Source organism: Spea bombifrons, chromosome 3, assembly GCF_027358695.1.
Source record: "Spea bombifrons isolate aSpeBom1 chromosome 3, aSpeBom1.2.pri, whole genome shotgun sequence".
NCBI lineage: Eukaryota > Metazoa > Chordata > Amphibia > Anura > Pelobatidae > Spea > Spea bombifrons.
This window is the reverse complement of record NC_071089.1, coordinates 44,196,672-44,211,203: the sequence shown is the minus strand read 5'-3', so window position 1 is coordinate 44,211,203 and position 14,532 is coordinate 44,196,672. Positions and strand designations below refer to the sequence as shown.

Sequence of the window (14,532 nt, the reverse complement as noted above, 5' to 3'; positions counted from 1 at the left end):
TGGTTGCCATTTTTACCATATCTTGGTTTAACCAAAGTTTCCCTTTTTGTGTTGGGTGTGCACACTAACAAATCAGTTTGTTTAACTTTCTCAGTTTTTCTGTTTCTTTCCTCTGCATTCATCACACTGTGATCAGCAAGCTGTGTTATGGCAACATATGCAATCAGCAAGCAGGGAAGCAATCAGTAATCCCAGCAGGGTCTAGGCCAGGGGCGTCCAACATGCGGCCCGCGAGACCTCGAGGTGCGGCCCGCGTAAGATCGGCAGCCAGGGCAACCGATCTTACGCGAGCCGCACCTCAAGCCCTGCTACTTACTTGTGGGAGGGTCTTCTGGACTGCACACAGAGGAAGCGGAGTTCACGTGACATCCTACTTCCTCTGTGCTTTAGCAGAGAAGGCAGAGGGAGGCCGCGCCCCCTGCTGAAGTCTGTAAGCGGCATCGAGGAGCTGCCTTGCAGGTAAGGAGGTGGGGAGGGTGTTTGAATGAGTGTGTGTGATTGAGGGAATGAATCTGTGAATGAATGATTATATGAATAAATGAGTGTGTGTGTGTGTGTGATAGCATGGATGTGTAAGTGCTGGAACCTAGGCATGATGGGACTGTGATTGCTGTTAGCAATCACACTCCTATCATGCCAAGTCAGCCAGTACATGCTGAAACCTGGTCAGCTGCCCCCCTTGTGTATTGATGCTGCCAGCAGTATGGGGTCTGCACTTACAGCCACCCTGTACCAGCATGTACTGGCTGACTTGGCATGATAGGAGTGTGATTGCTAACAGCAATCACAGTCCCATAATGCCTAGGTTCCAGTATTTACTGGATGGATGTGTAAGTGCTGGAACCTAGGCATGATGGGACTGTGACTACTGTTAGCAATCACACTCCTATCATGCCAAGTCAGCCAGTACATGCTGAAACCTAGCTAGCTGCCCCCCTTGTGTAGTGATGCTGCCAGCAGTATGGGGTCTGCACATCACTTACAGCCACCCTGTACCAGCATGTACTGGCTGACTTGGCATGATAGGAGTGTGATTGCTAACAGCAATCACAGCGAGCACAGTCCCATCATGCCTAGGTACCAGCATTTACTGGTTGCCTGCGTTGCCAGCATTTACTGGTTGCCAAGTCATATTGCTAATTTTGTCCAATTGTGTGTTACCTACTTTTATTAAAAATGTGAGTTTTTATTATTATTTTTAAAGGTGGGGGTCATTTTCGGTTTTGGCTAAGTGAACCCTGAATGTTTTGGTCCAGAATTTTCATTTTAGTTCATCCCTAGAATAAATCTAGGGAATCCTGAATTTGTAGTCGCAAAACTTTCTAGGCCCAGAAATCAGTGAGAGGAAGAGTAAAGGTTTTGTGTCATTTACTTTATTTTAATCTGCATATTTTATTAAAGGCCATATTTTTTGTCACAGTGAAAAATGAGTGCGGCCCGCGCACGTATACAATTCTGATGAAGTGGCCCACTGCAGAAAAAACTTGGACACCCCTGGTCTAGGCAGATGCTGCTTGGTCTTACCTCATCTCCTGTCCTCCAGTGACCTTCTGATTTGTGTCAACATTGACACCTACTGGAAGGGAATGCCCCTTCGCACAATCAGACATTCCTTATACACAATGTAAGGTCACTAGTGCTGACTGCCATGATCTGTTGGCAGGAAGTCCAGGCTGATCTCCCATATAATAGCAGGGAGATGCCCCTGCCGCTTCGTAAAAGTCATGACGTACAGGTAAGTACTAAAAGGCACCTTGCCTCAACTTTTATGGACATGCCTGTACTTCTATAGAGTAGCAAACAAGTGAATGCATATGACAGCTAAGAGCCCCCTTTAGATTTACACAGTGATGCCCTTGCAAATGCATGGGGGATTAGGAAAGTAATTTTCTGTGCAGAACATGTGTTCTTCAAATACCTCTCCTGCCTCATGATATATTTACAATCAGTAAAACATCATGGGGGCTAATGAGACACCCCCCCCTACCCCCTTCGCATATCTGGAATGTGCTCCTATTAATGCCAGGAGAACTTTTGTGACTATCACACTTATATGAGCTTGTTGAGCATCTATATTGTCAAAATTCAGATTTTTTAAGCACTTTTAATAATTTTACTGACACAGCCAGCAGACAGAAATGAGACGGCTCGTGGAAGGAAGTAATAATTTGTAGGTAAATTCATTGGGGGGGGGCAACTCTCCAAAACTCCTGTAATGATTGTGCAAACCTTGCTTTTAATAGGTATGGTTTCCTTCATTGTTTTCTTTAGTGGAAAGAAAATAAAAACGAAAAAGTCTACTTTGAACTTGTTTGAAGAAGAATGTAACTCTTGCTTTAATGGGAATTTTTTCCAGGGAATATCATTTAAAACAGCAAATTATGATTTTTTATTATGGCTATTGTCACAATCGGTGTGATCACTGTGGCCTAATTCCTTTATGTATTGACATATATCAATATCAAACTGGGAACCTAACCAAAAAATAGAGAGCCTAAAGCAGTGGATTTCTCTTTGAAGAAAAAAAATCTACATGTATATTACTTGCTACTGCATACATTATTCATATCATACATACCGCACACCTTGGAATAAACAACAAACTTTTTGGTCCAAGTTCTGAAGATTCCTGTGCTACCCCACACATATAGGTAAAATAAAGAGTAAGTGTCTTACTTATGTATTTGTTCTCAAATATGCAATCTCTGTACTTCATGCAGGAAGAACATTGTCAGGTTGGCCAAGCAAAAGGCTAAAGTTCATCTCCATCAACTTGCCGGTTTGTGAATATGTCACCATTTGGCTGGTGCAATTTCTTATAGGCTGTTACCATTGTATGATGTATCAACATAATGAATCTGGCTCGTCATATTTAAAAGTTGTTAGTGAGATGAAATTATCTTTCCTACAGATCACCATCAAGCAGGGACACGTGTAATCTTAAATGTGCCGTACCTATTTTGTTGTGTTATATTTTTGCATCTAAATACCAAGCTAGTTTTGAATCTCTTCCTAGGAAAAGTATTCGTATCTTCACGCCCATGATGGAAGTGGAAAGTCCTATTTGGCACGGGTTTCTATAGTGTATATATTTAAATAGATTAGGGACAGAATACAATGATGCATCTATTCAATATTAATGGCTGAACATACTGTAGCACAGCATCTATAAAGGGGCATGCTCTTCATAGGAGCCAACCTTAATCTCATCTCTGGGATTTAGTTTAAACAGATTAGGAGAAACCACTTTTCCATGATACACAGTTATCTGGGGTCTAATAATCTGCATTCATTTTACAACAATTCAAACTCTACAACAAAACCACAACCACAAGTTCCATTGATCCCAACTGCCAGGTCATATAAACATGGATATTGATCTATTTTATATGAGGTCATTCATTGGCTCAGAAAAGCCACAAGATTTCATACTAGGATCTGAGGCTATGTCTCAACACCTGGGCAAGATCATTTCAGCGTTTACGGTAGGACACCTGCTTCAAATACAGTGGATCCAGATTAAATGGTTGTCCACGGAAGATGCTTTCTCACCGGACCCAACGGGTGTTGGCGAACGCCCTGTCGCTTAAAACCTTCCACAGGAGAGATAACTGGCCTGTTTTATCACAGAGCTGCAGTCCGCCCGCCGCCGCTCGGTTAAAGTCCTGTGACTACTTACCGCAATCTCATGAAAATCCTTCGGTATACGGAGTAAATCGTTTCTGCTGCTGAACGGGTTCAATATGGCGGAAACGTTACCGTTGGGTTTTTTTTTTTTTTTTTAATCTTCGTTGGATACATTCTGGAAGCGGAGACGGCGCGAGACACATGGTGATCCGAGGCAATCTCCGATACGCGCGACCAACTCGCTGCCATCTTCGTTATAACACCGACAATACATACTCTTCGTTATAACATACACAATACATACACAATACATACACATATAACAGTTTAGGGGTTACATGAAGAGCAATGTGGTAAAAGGGGGCCGGTTAGAGCAATGGTGCTATTTACCACCTCTCGCACTTTATACATAACCCACAATGTAGCCGGAAATAATACTGCTGTCCCTGAAATACAGTCATGCCATTTATTTACATTATTTATTTAATGCACTGTAAGTTTATTTAAATGGCGTATATATATATATATATATATATATATTTATATATATATATATATACACACACACACACACATATAAACACACACACACACATATAAACACACACACGCACACATATACATTCAACCAGGTATATAAATCATAACATACTGGGAGCAAAAGCACCAACTGATAGTTTTATATGATAACCATAATAAATAACAATATATTGAGACCCCACACACATTGTTGTTTATGTTGAGCAGGGTGTTTCAGTGTTCTTTTTTTAATGTTTATTATAGTTTTTTACATATTGCTTTCTTTTTTTTCTAACTTACGCTCCCTTCAATTTTTTTATTTGCCTCAATGTTCTCCCTTCAATTAAAATTACAAAAATAAGGAGTTTTTGTGGTAGTAACTATATGTATTTGAACTAGCCTCTACAGTAGCCACTACATGGAAGTATTTTAACACCCGGCTGTTTTTCATTTTTTGTAACCTTTGGGACCATGGCTTTTTTAACGCTTGCTGTGCTCGTGGTTAGCTGTAATTTTCTCCTCACCCATTTACTGAACCCACACAAGCTTTATTTTTTTTTATTTTTCAGGACAAGAAGGGCTTTCTTCAGATACCATTTTGTTAGTAAAAAAATGACGAGAAATGTTCGCACTTTTATTTGAAAAATCTTTTACTTACACAAAAAAAAAAATGAAAAAACCTGCTAAATATTTTCTATTTGTCCTGAGTTTAGAAATACCAAATGTTTGTTTGTTTTTTGCTTTTTTTCAGTAAGTTAATGGGCAATAAGTACAAGTAGCGTTTTGCTATTTCAAAACCAATTTTTTTTCCAAATCTGGTCATTCTGCCCCATGTGCTATTTCGGGTATCGTAATGCTGGTATTTTAACCCTTTCCATGCACTAATTTTACTACCACCCTTTGTCAAACTTTGTGGTAGTCATTTTTTTTATCCCAAAACTTGCACTTCAGGTATGGATTTACAGCTCCTGGTGTATGTCACTTTCATGCAGCAACATCTCCTGAGTACAGTAATACCCCACATGCATGGGTTTGTCGGGTTGTTCGGGAGGTAAAATGCCATATTTGGGAAGTGCGCATTTTGTCAACTTGGAACTTTTACATCTGGTCCATCTCTGTAGTCGGCTTTTTCAATTTCCCCATCAAACCATATATTTTTGAAAACAAGATACCCGAGGGTATTTCAAATGGCGGTATTTTAACCCTTTCCATGCACTAATTTTACCACCAGCCTTTTCCCTTCATCCATGGCAGATGAGGTTTAACATAGATAAATGCAAACATATGCATTATGGTAAAAATAATAAAAATGCAACCTATACTATGAATGAAATATCCTTGGGGAAAACTACCAATGAGAAGGATTTGGGAATAATGGTAGACAACAGACTTGACAACAGTGCGTAATGCCAGCAAGCAGCTGCAAAGACCAATAAGGTCTTGGCACGCATAAAACAAGGTATTGATTCAAGGGAGGAGGCTATCATCTTGCCTCTTGCCTCACCTTGAATATGCGGTACAATTCTGGGCACCAGGACATTATGGAACTACAACATTTTTGGCTACAAAATTAAGAAGGGGATTGGAAGATGCTAGTTAAAAAGAGAGAGACTAAAGAAGTTAAAATTATATACACTGGAAAAACGGTGTCTAAGAAGGGATATCATAACATTATACAAATATATGCAGGGCCAATATAAATAGCTCTTCAGTGACCTGTTCATAAACAGAAATGTGCAAAGAACAAGAGGGATTCTTTATAGTACGGAGAATAAAGGTATGGAATTCACTGCCAAGGGAGGTGGTGTTATCAACTACATAAGATGCCTTTAAAAGGGGTCTGGATATTTTTTTTTTAGAAAGGCATGACATATGGGGCTATAAATAGAAATAATATTTTAGAGCTTCTTGATCCAAAGAGAAACTCCTTTTGGAGTCAAGAAGAAATTCCCCCCCCCCCGATGGCAGAATTTGAAGTCTAGTTTGGGCTAGTTTTGGGTGGGCCTTTTTATAGAAATAAATTAAATAGACAGAATGGACAGAATCCTCTGCATCCGTGTCTACTGAATAAAGAGGACATCAGTGCCAGGAAGATAATATAGGATAGAATCTTATGTGATTGGATTAGGGTGAATCAAAATAAAAAAGTAATCACACACAGGACACCGGAAGCCACAATTTAGTTCGACTAATCCTTTTCAATAAAATATGCAGATTGAAATAGAGTAAAGCACAAAACCTTTACTTTTTCTCTCACTGATTTGTGGGCCTAGAAAGTTTTGTCCTCTGAAGTGACTACAAATTCAGGAGGGTTTTATCTCTGGATAAGTAACAATTAAATATTCCTACAGAATTTAAAGTGTCAGGAAACAGATGATCAAATACACACACCAGAATAGGCTCTGCCACACCGAGACCCAAACATTGTAGAGGGGCCACACAGCTATCATACCTATTATACTGCATATGATGGCTGGGGTGTTCCCTTAAAAAAAAAAATTGACAGGGAGGTGGGAGTGGGAGGTCCCATTTAATGCAAACATCCAATCACATACCATGACCTTTGACTTAACCCCTGCCAGGCATGATCAACCATTCCCATTATGACTTTTATTATTGTGGATGTACCGCTTAATATTCCAAACTCATAGAAAAGAGACCTCAGGGGGAGATGGATTGGTCACAGGGATTTGGATACCTCCTAAGGTTAAGCCCTTGGAGGCTATGCTTTAGCTATTACTTATCAAAGAGCTGAGAATCTGCATGTGATGCATTCCCAGGTATACAACTTATATAAGTCAGAAAAGCAGACGATATTGTTTAAATAACAGTTCAGCACATTCTATTTTGCATTCGTATTATGTAGTCCAGACGCCATAAACGATGCACTACAAAGTTATGTGGTTTTAAATATAAAATATATTTGCTGCAAATAACAAGCGGACTACGTGTCCCATAATGCAATAAAATACAACACTACCATATTTAACAAGGGCAGCGGTTTGTTTATGTTTGGTATAAAAAAAATATAAAGAGACAGGCATCTTGCACCTCACCAAAAGTCCGCACCCCTAAGCAAACTAATGCAGATTTGCGTGAGGTAATGCCGCACTTCTCCCGCTCGGGGAGATACTTTGCTTTCTTCTTGCCCTTTTGAAACATGTCTACTGTGGCCTCACGCGATCAAGCGACGCCCTACGTAGAAGCATTACACAGCACGTCACCTCGTTAAGCATTACCTGTGCCACAACAGGAAGTTATACGCTACAGTGTTAGCTGCGGAGGGGCGTGATGTCACTCAAGTAAATCTTCATCTGGATCGATGTAATGTGGGTTGAAGCACCATGTGATATGATGTCACATAGCAAGTATTGTTTATTGTTTAGATCTGTGCGGTTGTTCCCCTTAAATCGTGTGTTGTCAAGTTTAGTCTGTTAAAAAGCTGCATAGGTGTTGGCCATGGTCTGTATATAGTACAAGTAAACTTACTTATTTTGGGTGATTTCTGTGTTTTTGTTGTAGTGATTGTTTCCTGGTTAAAGTATGCAATTGAAGGAATACTAAGACTTTGGAGTGGGGCTTGGCAGGAGAGTCAAATGACCTAAGTGATAAAGTACCATCCCTATATTTATCTACACTGAAGGGTTGAGGTGACCCTGTGTAATGCATAGTGTAAGCAGTCACGTGACTGCTTAATTTACACAGGCCCATCCATGCTGTGGGGTTGGTCTTTCCTAATGTAAAGTAAGGACAATGAAATGAAACTCTTATAAAGTCTCCTGACAACTCCCTCATTAGTGAATAAACACTAGGGTGTCATGTGATGTTTGCAACTATTATGTAGGTAGTTTGAATATGTCGCATATTAAAGGGGCAGTTGACTGTCCCTGACAGAAGAATGCATATTATTTAATCCGCCTTCTTCAATAATGAAAAGTTAAATAAATGCACTTCTGGTAGGTGACGCAGCTACCCTCCTCATCTGCGATCTGGCAATTCTTGTCCCTGATTGGCTGCCTGAAGCAGCCAGTCAGTGGCAGAAGAACCCTCTCAAGTAAATCAATAGGAGTGTTTTCTGCACATGTTTACAGGGGTCTGAATAGAGTGTATATTATTTAAGGATATTAAGTGAATTAGTTTGACTGAAAGTGATATGTGTGATTGTACACAGGTGTGGCAAAGCATGGTTAATATGGTTGAGTTGCCACTGGGTTGATGTTTGTTTGTCAATGTGTTTGAGCTTTGAGTACATCTGTGAAAACTGAGTGTATGTTGGCCTCATTAAATGGCGCTTCCGTTGTAAAGTCAACGGGGGAAATTGTACGGGGCTCCTGAGTGCTTCTGCTATGAAGACTGTTGTAAATACCTGGAGTTAAGTAAATTGGTTCAGGATTACTACTGGTACTGGTAAATTCAGGACCTACAGTGATTTAGGTTTCTCAGTCTAGCCAATACCCCATTAATTTACTAGTGTAATACTTGAAAGTCCTCCCGTTTATTTAATTTCCCGTTAGACCTGCCGTGGAACTCTCAACAAACCCGCACAGCAGTTGACTGGTGATGAATATACGCTGTGGGCACAGTCAACTGGAGATGTTTGGCCAACACATATAATGCAAACCAAGAAGCTTGATGATGGGGAAAGGGGCAAGTGCAAACAAGGGAATGGCAGACTCCTTCCATGAATTTTCAAAGGAGGCTACATGAAAATTTGAAAGGGCTAGAGTGCCCTTTTAAGCATAAAAATGAAAAGACAGAAAAAAGCAAAACACTGCTGGTACATAATGTTTGTAATTTTAGGTTAAAATAGACAAAAGAACAAGTAAGGCTTTTCCTCAATGGATGAGAGGAAGATGAAAAGGAGGAGCCCAAAGTCCTCTACCAGTCACCCGCCACCTCTGGTGAATTCAAAGAAAAACACTGTTCCAGTTAGTAGAAGTACCATCTTCTCTAATGCTGTGCCACAGCCAACAAGCCAAAAACCAAAGCTGAAAAGGTAGGTTTTAAGCGGGTTGACATAAGAATCTTAACTGTTAGATGGAATCAGATCCCTTCCATACAGGTTTTCCGGATAGTTTGACTCATGTTTTCTTTTAATGAAGAGCGATTAAAGAAAAATCAAAGTCTCAGGGAGAAGGCAAAGGTGCTGCATCAGCTCCCATCCAGCATTCCTTTCTTACGGATGTGTCTGATGTCCAGGAGATGGAGAAGGGTCTCCTGAGCCTGTTGAACGACTTCCATTCCGGCAAACTTCAGGCATTCGGTAATTATCTTCTCTGCTCGATTACTGGTTTATTCAAGTAGATTACTTGTCATACTTTTAAATACCCTACAACATTTGTTCAGATCTGTACTATATGTGCTGTATGGTGAAAGTTTGGGATCTAGTGATCATCAGTCTGTGGAGTTTAGTATACAAACAATGACAGAATCACACCAGCAAAGGCTGCTTGCTCAGTGTGCAAGCACCAGAGATATAAGGTGCGGGCCCTTGCCGTGCAGGGAGAGCACTTAACGTTTACATACAAGTTGCCCAGTTTAGTCCTCATCATCATCCTCCTAATGTGGAAGTAGAGATTTGTTTCTCTCTTACCTTTTGGTTTAACATTTTCAGGCAATGAGTGTTCAATCGAGCAGATGGAACATGTGCGTGGAATGCAAGAGAAGCTTGCCCGTCTACATTTGGAGCTCTATGGTGAGCTAGAGGAACTTCCAGAAGACAAACGGAAAATAGCCAGTGACTCCAATCTTGATCGACTTCTTTCTGATGTAAGTTAAAAGGAAGACCAAATGGAAAATCTGAAGGAAAAACTTTACATGAATTATTTAGCCTTATAGGGCAGTCTGAATCATGAATATTAATTGCTGTGGATAGCAATAAATATTCATTGCTGTGGTTTTAGTCTCCACATTTGGGTTGGGATCAATAATGCCAACATGGATTGAGATTTTTTGTAGATGGTCTAGATATTTATTTATTGGTAGTTTACATTTCATTTAAATATTCTTTCCATTTTTTTTTTAATTTTTACAGCTGGAAGAGCTAAATTCGTCTATGTATCCTTTTATTTTATGAAATGTAAGTAAAATTCCCTGTGTTAGTTTTAACTGATTAATGGGGACTACAAAACACTTCCCAGGTTTCTGCAGGGCATCCATCATGAATCTGGCACCCTATGCTTTCCTACGGGGACGTGGTGTAGCCGGTGCCTTAAAGGCATGGCTGGTCTGCACGAGGTGAGAGGGAGGTGGGGATAGTGTATGTGAGTGTGTGTGCTATAGAGTCAGTGTGTATGCGTAAATGTATAATGCTGGAGTCAATATGTGTATACTATAGTATCAGCATATATGTATAGTGCTTGAGTCAGTAAGTGTGTAAATGTATAGTGCCAGAGTCGGTGTGTATAAGCGTGTGGTGCTAGCGTATATGGGGTTGTTTATGTCACAGTATGGCATTAGCATGAGTGTTTATGTCGGCATATAGTGTAAGCGTGTGTAAATGTATGTTAGTGTATGGCAAAGCTTGACAAACCCCCGATTGGTGTAATGGCTGGCTGCCCCAATACTTTTGTCCTTTATTATCTTCTTACACATAGCCTTTATGCATCTGCACCTCATTCCGTATCTTACATGCTAGAAATCTTATATATATTGAAATACTTCCATGTTATAAAAATAACCTACTTTTTTTCAGATGGGAACTTGCATGTTTAAACTTAACATTATTTCTCAGACAAAAGCTTCACCTGGCTGATGTCCAAGATATCCCTAAATCTACTACCAACTGAAGACCAGTCATGCTTGCTGTTAAGATCTTTTTTTTTTGTTTGTGGAAAAAAAAAAAGTATTTATAACGTTTTCTTACATCCACTGCCTGGTGAACAAAACAAGAATTCCATACTTCGTGCTATCAAACTACTGAGTCATATCGTTGCCTTCTAGATTTTTACATATCCTACATGAGTACCTCCATGCAGTTTATCAATAGAAACATCCAGAACCCTTTGCATTTTGGTGTATGTATTGCTTTTGTCCCATAGTGGTATTGCTGTGTACAAAGAACATTACTTGACTTGAATTCCTAATTTTGCAGTATGTTGTAGGTTACTGAGACATTTCCAAAGGATACTGTATTCCATGCCACATCGGTCCAAATAGAGTACTATATCCTACACTTTATTGGTCTAAATATGTAAAAACGTAAGTATTTACTTTCCTCCGCAAAGCAGCTGCCTCCGTTATGTGATGAACGGTCCGCTTAGCCTATTTGTTGATGTTTACATGCTGACAATCAAAATGCTTCTGAATTTAATGTTTTAATACTCTGAACATATTGGAGGAACTTTTTTTTATTTTAAAATTTTTTACATACAAGCAGTAAAGTACAGTTTATTACCATTCCAAGGAAACCTGGTAAATAGTTATGTTACTTTATGGTGATACCAGCAAAATAGCAAGTATTAAAGTGCTGCTTATCTGTGTATGTATTCTGAAATGGCCAAATAAAGACAAACTAGTATTTACGGTCTTGTTTATTTAAAAAAAATTGAACAATTAGGTTTTGTGTTGTTTGTTTATCAAGAGACCAGATGCCTTATGTTACAGAGACATAATGTGACAGTTACATAGTTGCTTATCTAAAGGCTACTGTTTTTAAAGTTGCTAAAGAAGGCAAGGTGCGCAGGGTTTTATAACATAAACCATAATAAGTTACAGGTAAACATGAGTCTTATTGTGTTTATTAAGTCTTAGGATATACCGTACCACTCAGTCCACCTGATGTGAATATTGAGATCCACAGCATTCATAGGAATTAAGTTGTCCAAGAACTCTTGATGTTTTAAAGATGCACTATACATGGCAAATGCGTCCCTAATTGCAGAAAAATGTCCGGGAGCCAAAAGGTCTAATCTCTACTCAACTGTAAACTTTAGTGAATAAGCGGTGAAGATATTTTATTTTGTAAGTAAAGGTATACTCCAGCAATGATATGGACTTTACTACAAATATTGTGCATCCTTTTTTTATCTTTTTATACACTGCTCCAAAAATTAAAGGGAACACTAAGATTACACATCCTAGATCTGAATGAACTAATGGTATGACATACTTCCGTCTTTACATAGTTGAATGTGCTGACAACAAAATCACACAAAAATTCTCAATGGAAATCAAATTTATCAACCCATGGAGGTCTGGATATGGAGTCACTTAAAATCAAAATGGAAAACCACACTACAGGCTGATCCAACTTTGATGTAATGTCCTTAAAACAAGTCACAATGAGGCTCAGTAGTGTGTGGCCTCTCCACGTGCCCGTATGACCTCCCTACAATGCCTGGGCATGCTCCTGATGAGGTTGCGAATGGTCTCCTGAGGGATGTCCTCCCAGACCTGGACTAAAGCATCCGCCAACTCCTGGACAGTCTGTGGTGCAATGTGGCATTGGTGGATGGAGTGAGACATGATTTCCCAGATGTGCTCAATCGGATTCAGGTCTGGGGAATGGGCGGGCCAGTCCATAGCATCAATGCCTTCTTCTTGCAGGAACTGCTGACACACTCCAGCCACATGAGGTCTAAGATTGTCTTGCATAAGGAGGAACCCAGGGCCAACCGAACCAGCATATGGTCTCACAAGGGGTCTGAGCATCTCATCTCGGTACCTAATGGCAGTCAGGCTACCTCTGGCAAGCACATGGAGGGCTGTGCGGCCCCTCAAAGAAATGCCACCCCACACCATTACTGACCCACCGCCAAACCGGTCATGCTGGAGGATGTTGCAGGCAGCAGAACGTTCTCCACGGCATATGCCAATCCTGGTGTTCTCTGGCAAATGCCAAACGTCCTGCACGGTGTTGGGCTGTAAGCACAACCCTCACCTGTGGACGTCGGGCCCTCACACCACCCTCATGGAGTCTGTTTCTGACCGTTTGAGTGGACACATGCACATTTGTGGCCTGCTGGAGGTCATTTTGCAGGGCTCTGGCAGTGCTCCTCCTGCTCCTCCTTGCACAAAGGCAGAGGTAGCGGTCCTGCTGCTGGGTTGTTGCCCTCCTACAGCCTCCTCCACGTCTCCTGATGTACTGGCCTGTCTCCTGGTAGCTCCTCCATGCTCTGGACACTACGCTGACAGACACAGCAAACCTTCTTGCCACAGCTCGCATTAATGTGCCATCCTGGATGAGCTGCACTACCGGAGCCACCTGTGTGGGTTGTAGACTCTGTCTCACGGTACCACTAGAGTGAAAGCACCACCATCATTCAAAACATCAGCCAGGAAGCATAGGAACGGAGAAGTGGTCTGTGGTCACCACCTGCAGAACCACTCCTTTATTGGGGGTGTCTTGCTAATTGCCTACAATATCCACCTGTTGTCTGTTCCATTTGCACAACAGCACGTGAAATGGATTGTCCATCGGTGTTTCTTCCTGAGTGGACAGTGTGATTTCACAGAAGTGTGATTGACTTCGAGTTACATTGTGTTGTTTAAGTCTTCCCTTTATTATTTTGAGCGGTGTATATGCAAGTGCATAGAAGGAGTCATAATATTCTTCTTTTGTTTCCCCACCCTCACTGTTTTGGGCATGCATGAGGGTCCAGCACTAGCTTGTGTGAGATTTTTAAGGGGTCTAATGAAATTCTACACACACACACACATGTAGAGAAAGTCGGGGGTAGTACTTTGCAATATGCTTTACGGCAATTATTAAGTTGTCATTGAATTTACAATTTGTTGTGCACATATTGGGGGAAAAATAGGATATTTTTGTTTTTACCTTTATCATGTGATTGGATTTGTGTCCCTTAAACTAGGCGATTAATAGGTTAACTGGGGGGGGTTAAGTCCTGATTACCACCATTTGAAGAGTTAATAAACCCCACTGGCTAAGCCAACCCTTCCAAATGTGCTTTATAAATGGCCAAACTGACCCTGTGTAATGTATAGCTAAATGACATATCACAAATGTAACTATGTATTAAACCGTGTAATACATCCCTTCTCATAGGAGAAACTTGATGGGGGTTATTTCATAATGTATAATAACGTAGAGTCAATGAAATGTTTCACATAAAACTTATGCTGAAAATGCTTTTTCGATATATATATAATTGTCAATTTCTGTAAGGGGAATTAGTGTTTTATATGGCTGGCCCTTAACACTTGTTAGCAGCAGTACACAAAAGCTTCACGGAGATTGTCGTGAGCAAGGCGTGTGTCTAGACGTTTGTTGACTTGTTTCCAGGGAGACCTAAGGCCACAGCCCCGCTGTTACTCAGAAAGAGATCTCAAGTCAGAAAGAAATAGCCTCTCAACAGACTGAACAAAAAAGAAGAATACAGTAAGGGTAAACCAGGGCTGTTTATTATCTATGATTGCAGGCTG

At 40.5% G+C, this 14,532-nt stretch overlaps 1 protein-coding gene across 4 annotated transcripts; it reads left to right on the top strand.

Annotated features, from left to right (window-relative positions):
* The first annotated feature begins 7,364 nt into the window (after positions 1-7,364).
* CCDC28A (coiled-coil domain containing 28A) lies at positions 7,365-11,669 on the top strand. 4 transcript variants are annotated; one of them, XM_053461045.1, is made up of 6 exons: positions 7,365-7,470; positions 8,947-9,142; positions 9,249-9,409; positions 9,761-9,915; positions 10,181-10,203; positions 10,880-11,669. In XM_053461045.1, exons 2-6 carry the CDS (start codon positions 8,985-8,987, stop codon positions 10,932-10,934), a joined length of 552 nt encoding a protein of 183 aa, XP_053317020.1. In that variant the 5' UTR covers positions 7,365-7,470; positions 8,947-8,984; the 3' UTR covers positions 10,935-11,669. The 4 variants fall into 4 exon arrangements, with proteins under 4 accessions (XP_053317020.1, XP_053317019.1, XP_053317022.1 ...); XM_053461044.1 differs by having other exon boundaries at positions 7,365-7,475; XM_053461047.1 differs by having other exon boundaries at positions 7,369-7,514.
* Positions 11,670-14,532: the final 2,863 nt, after the last annotated feature.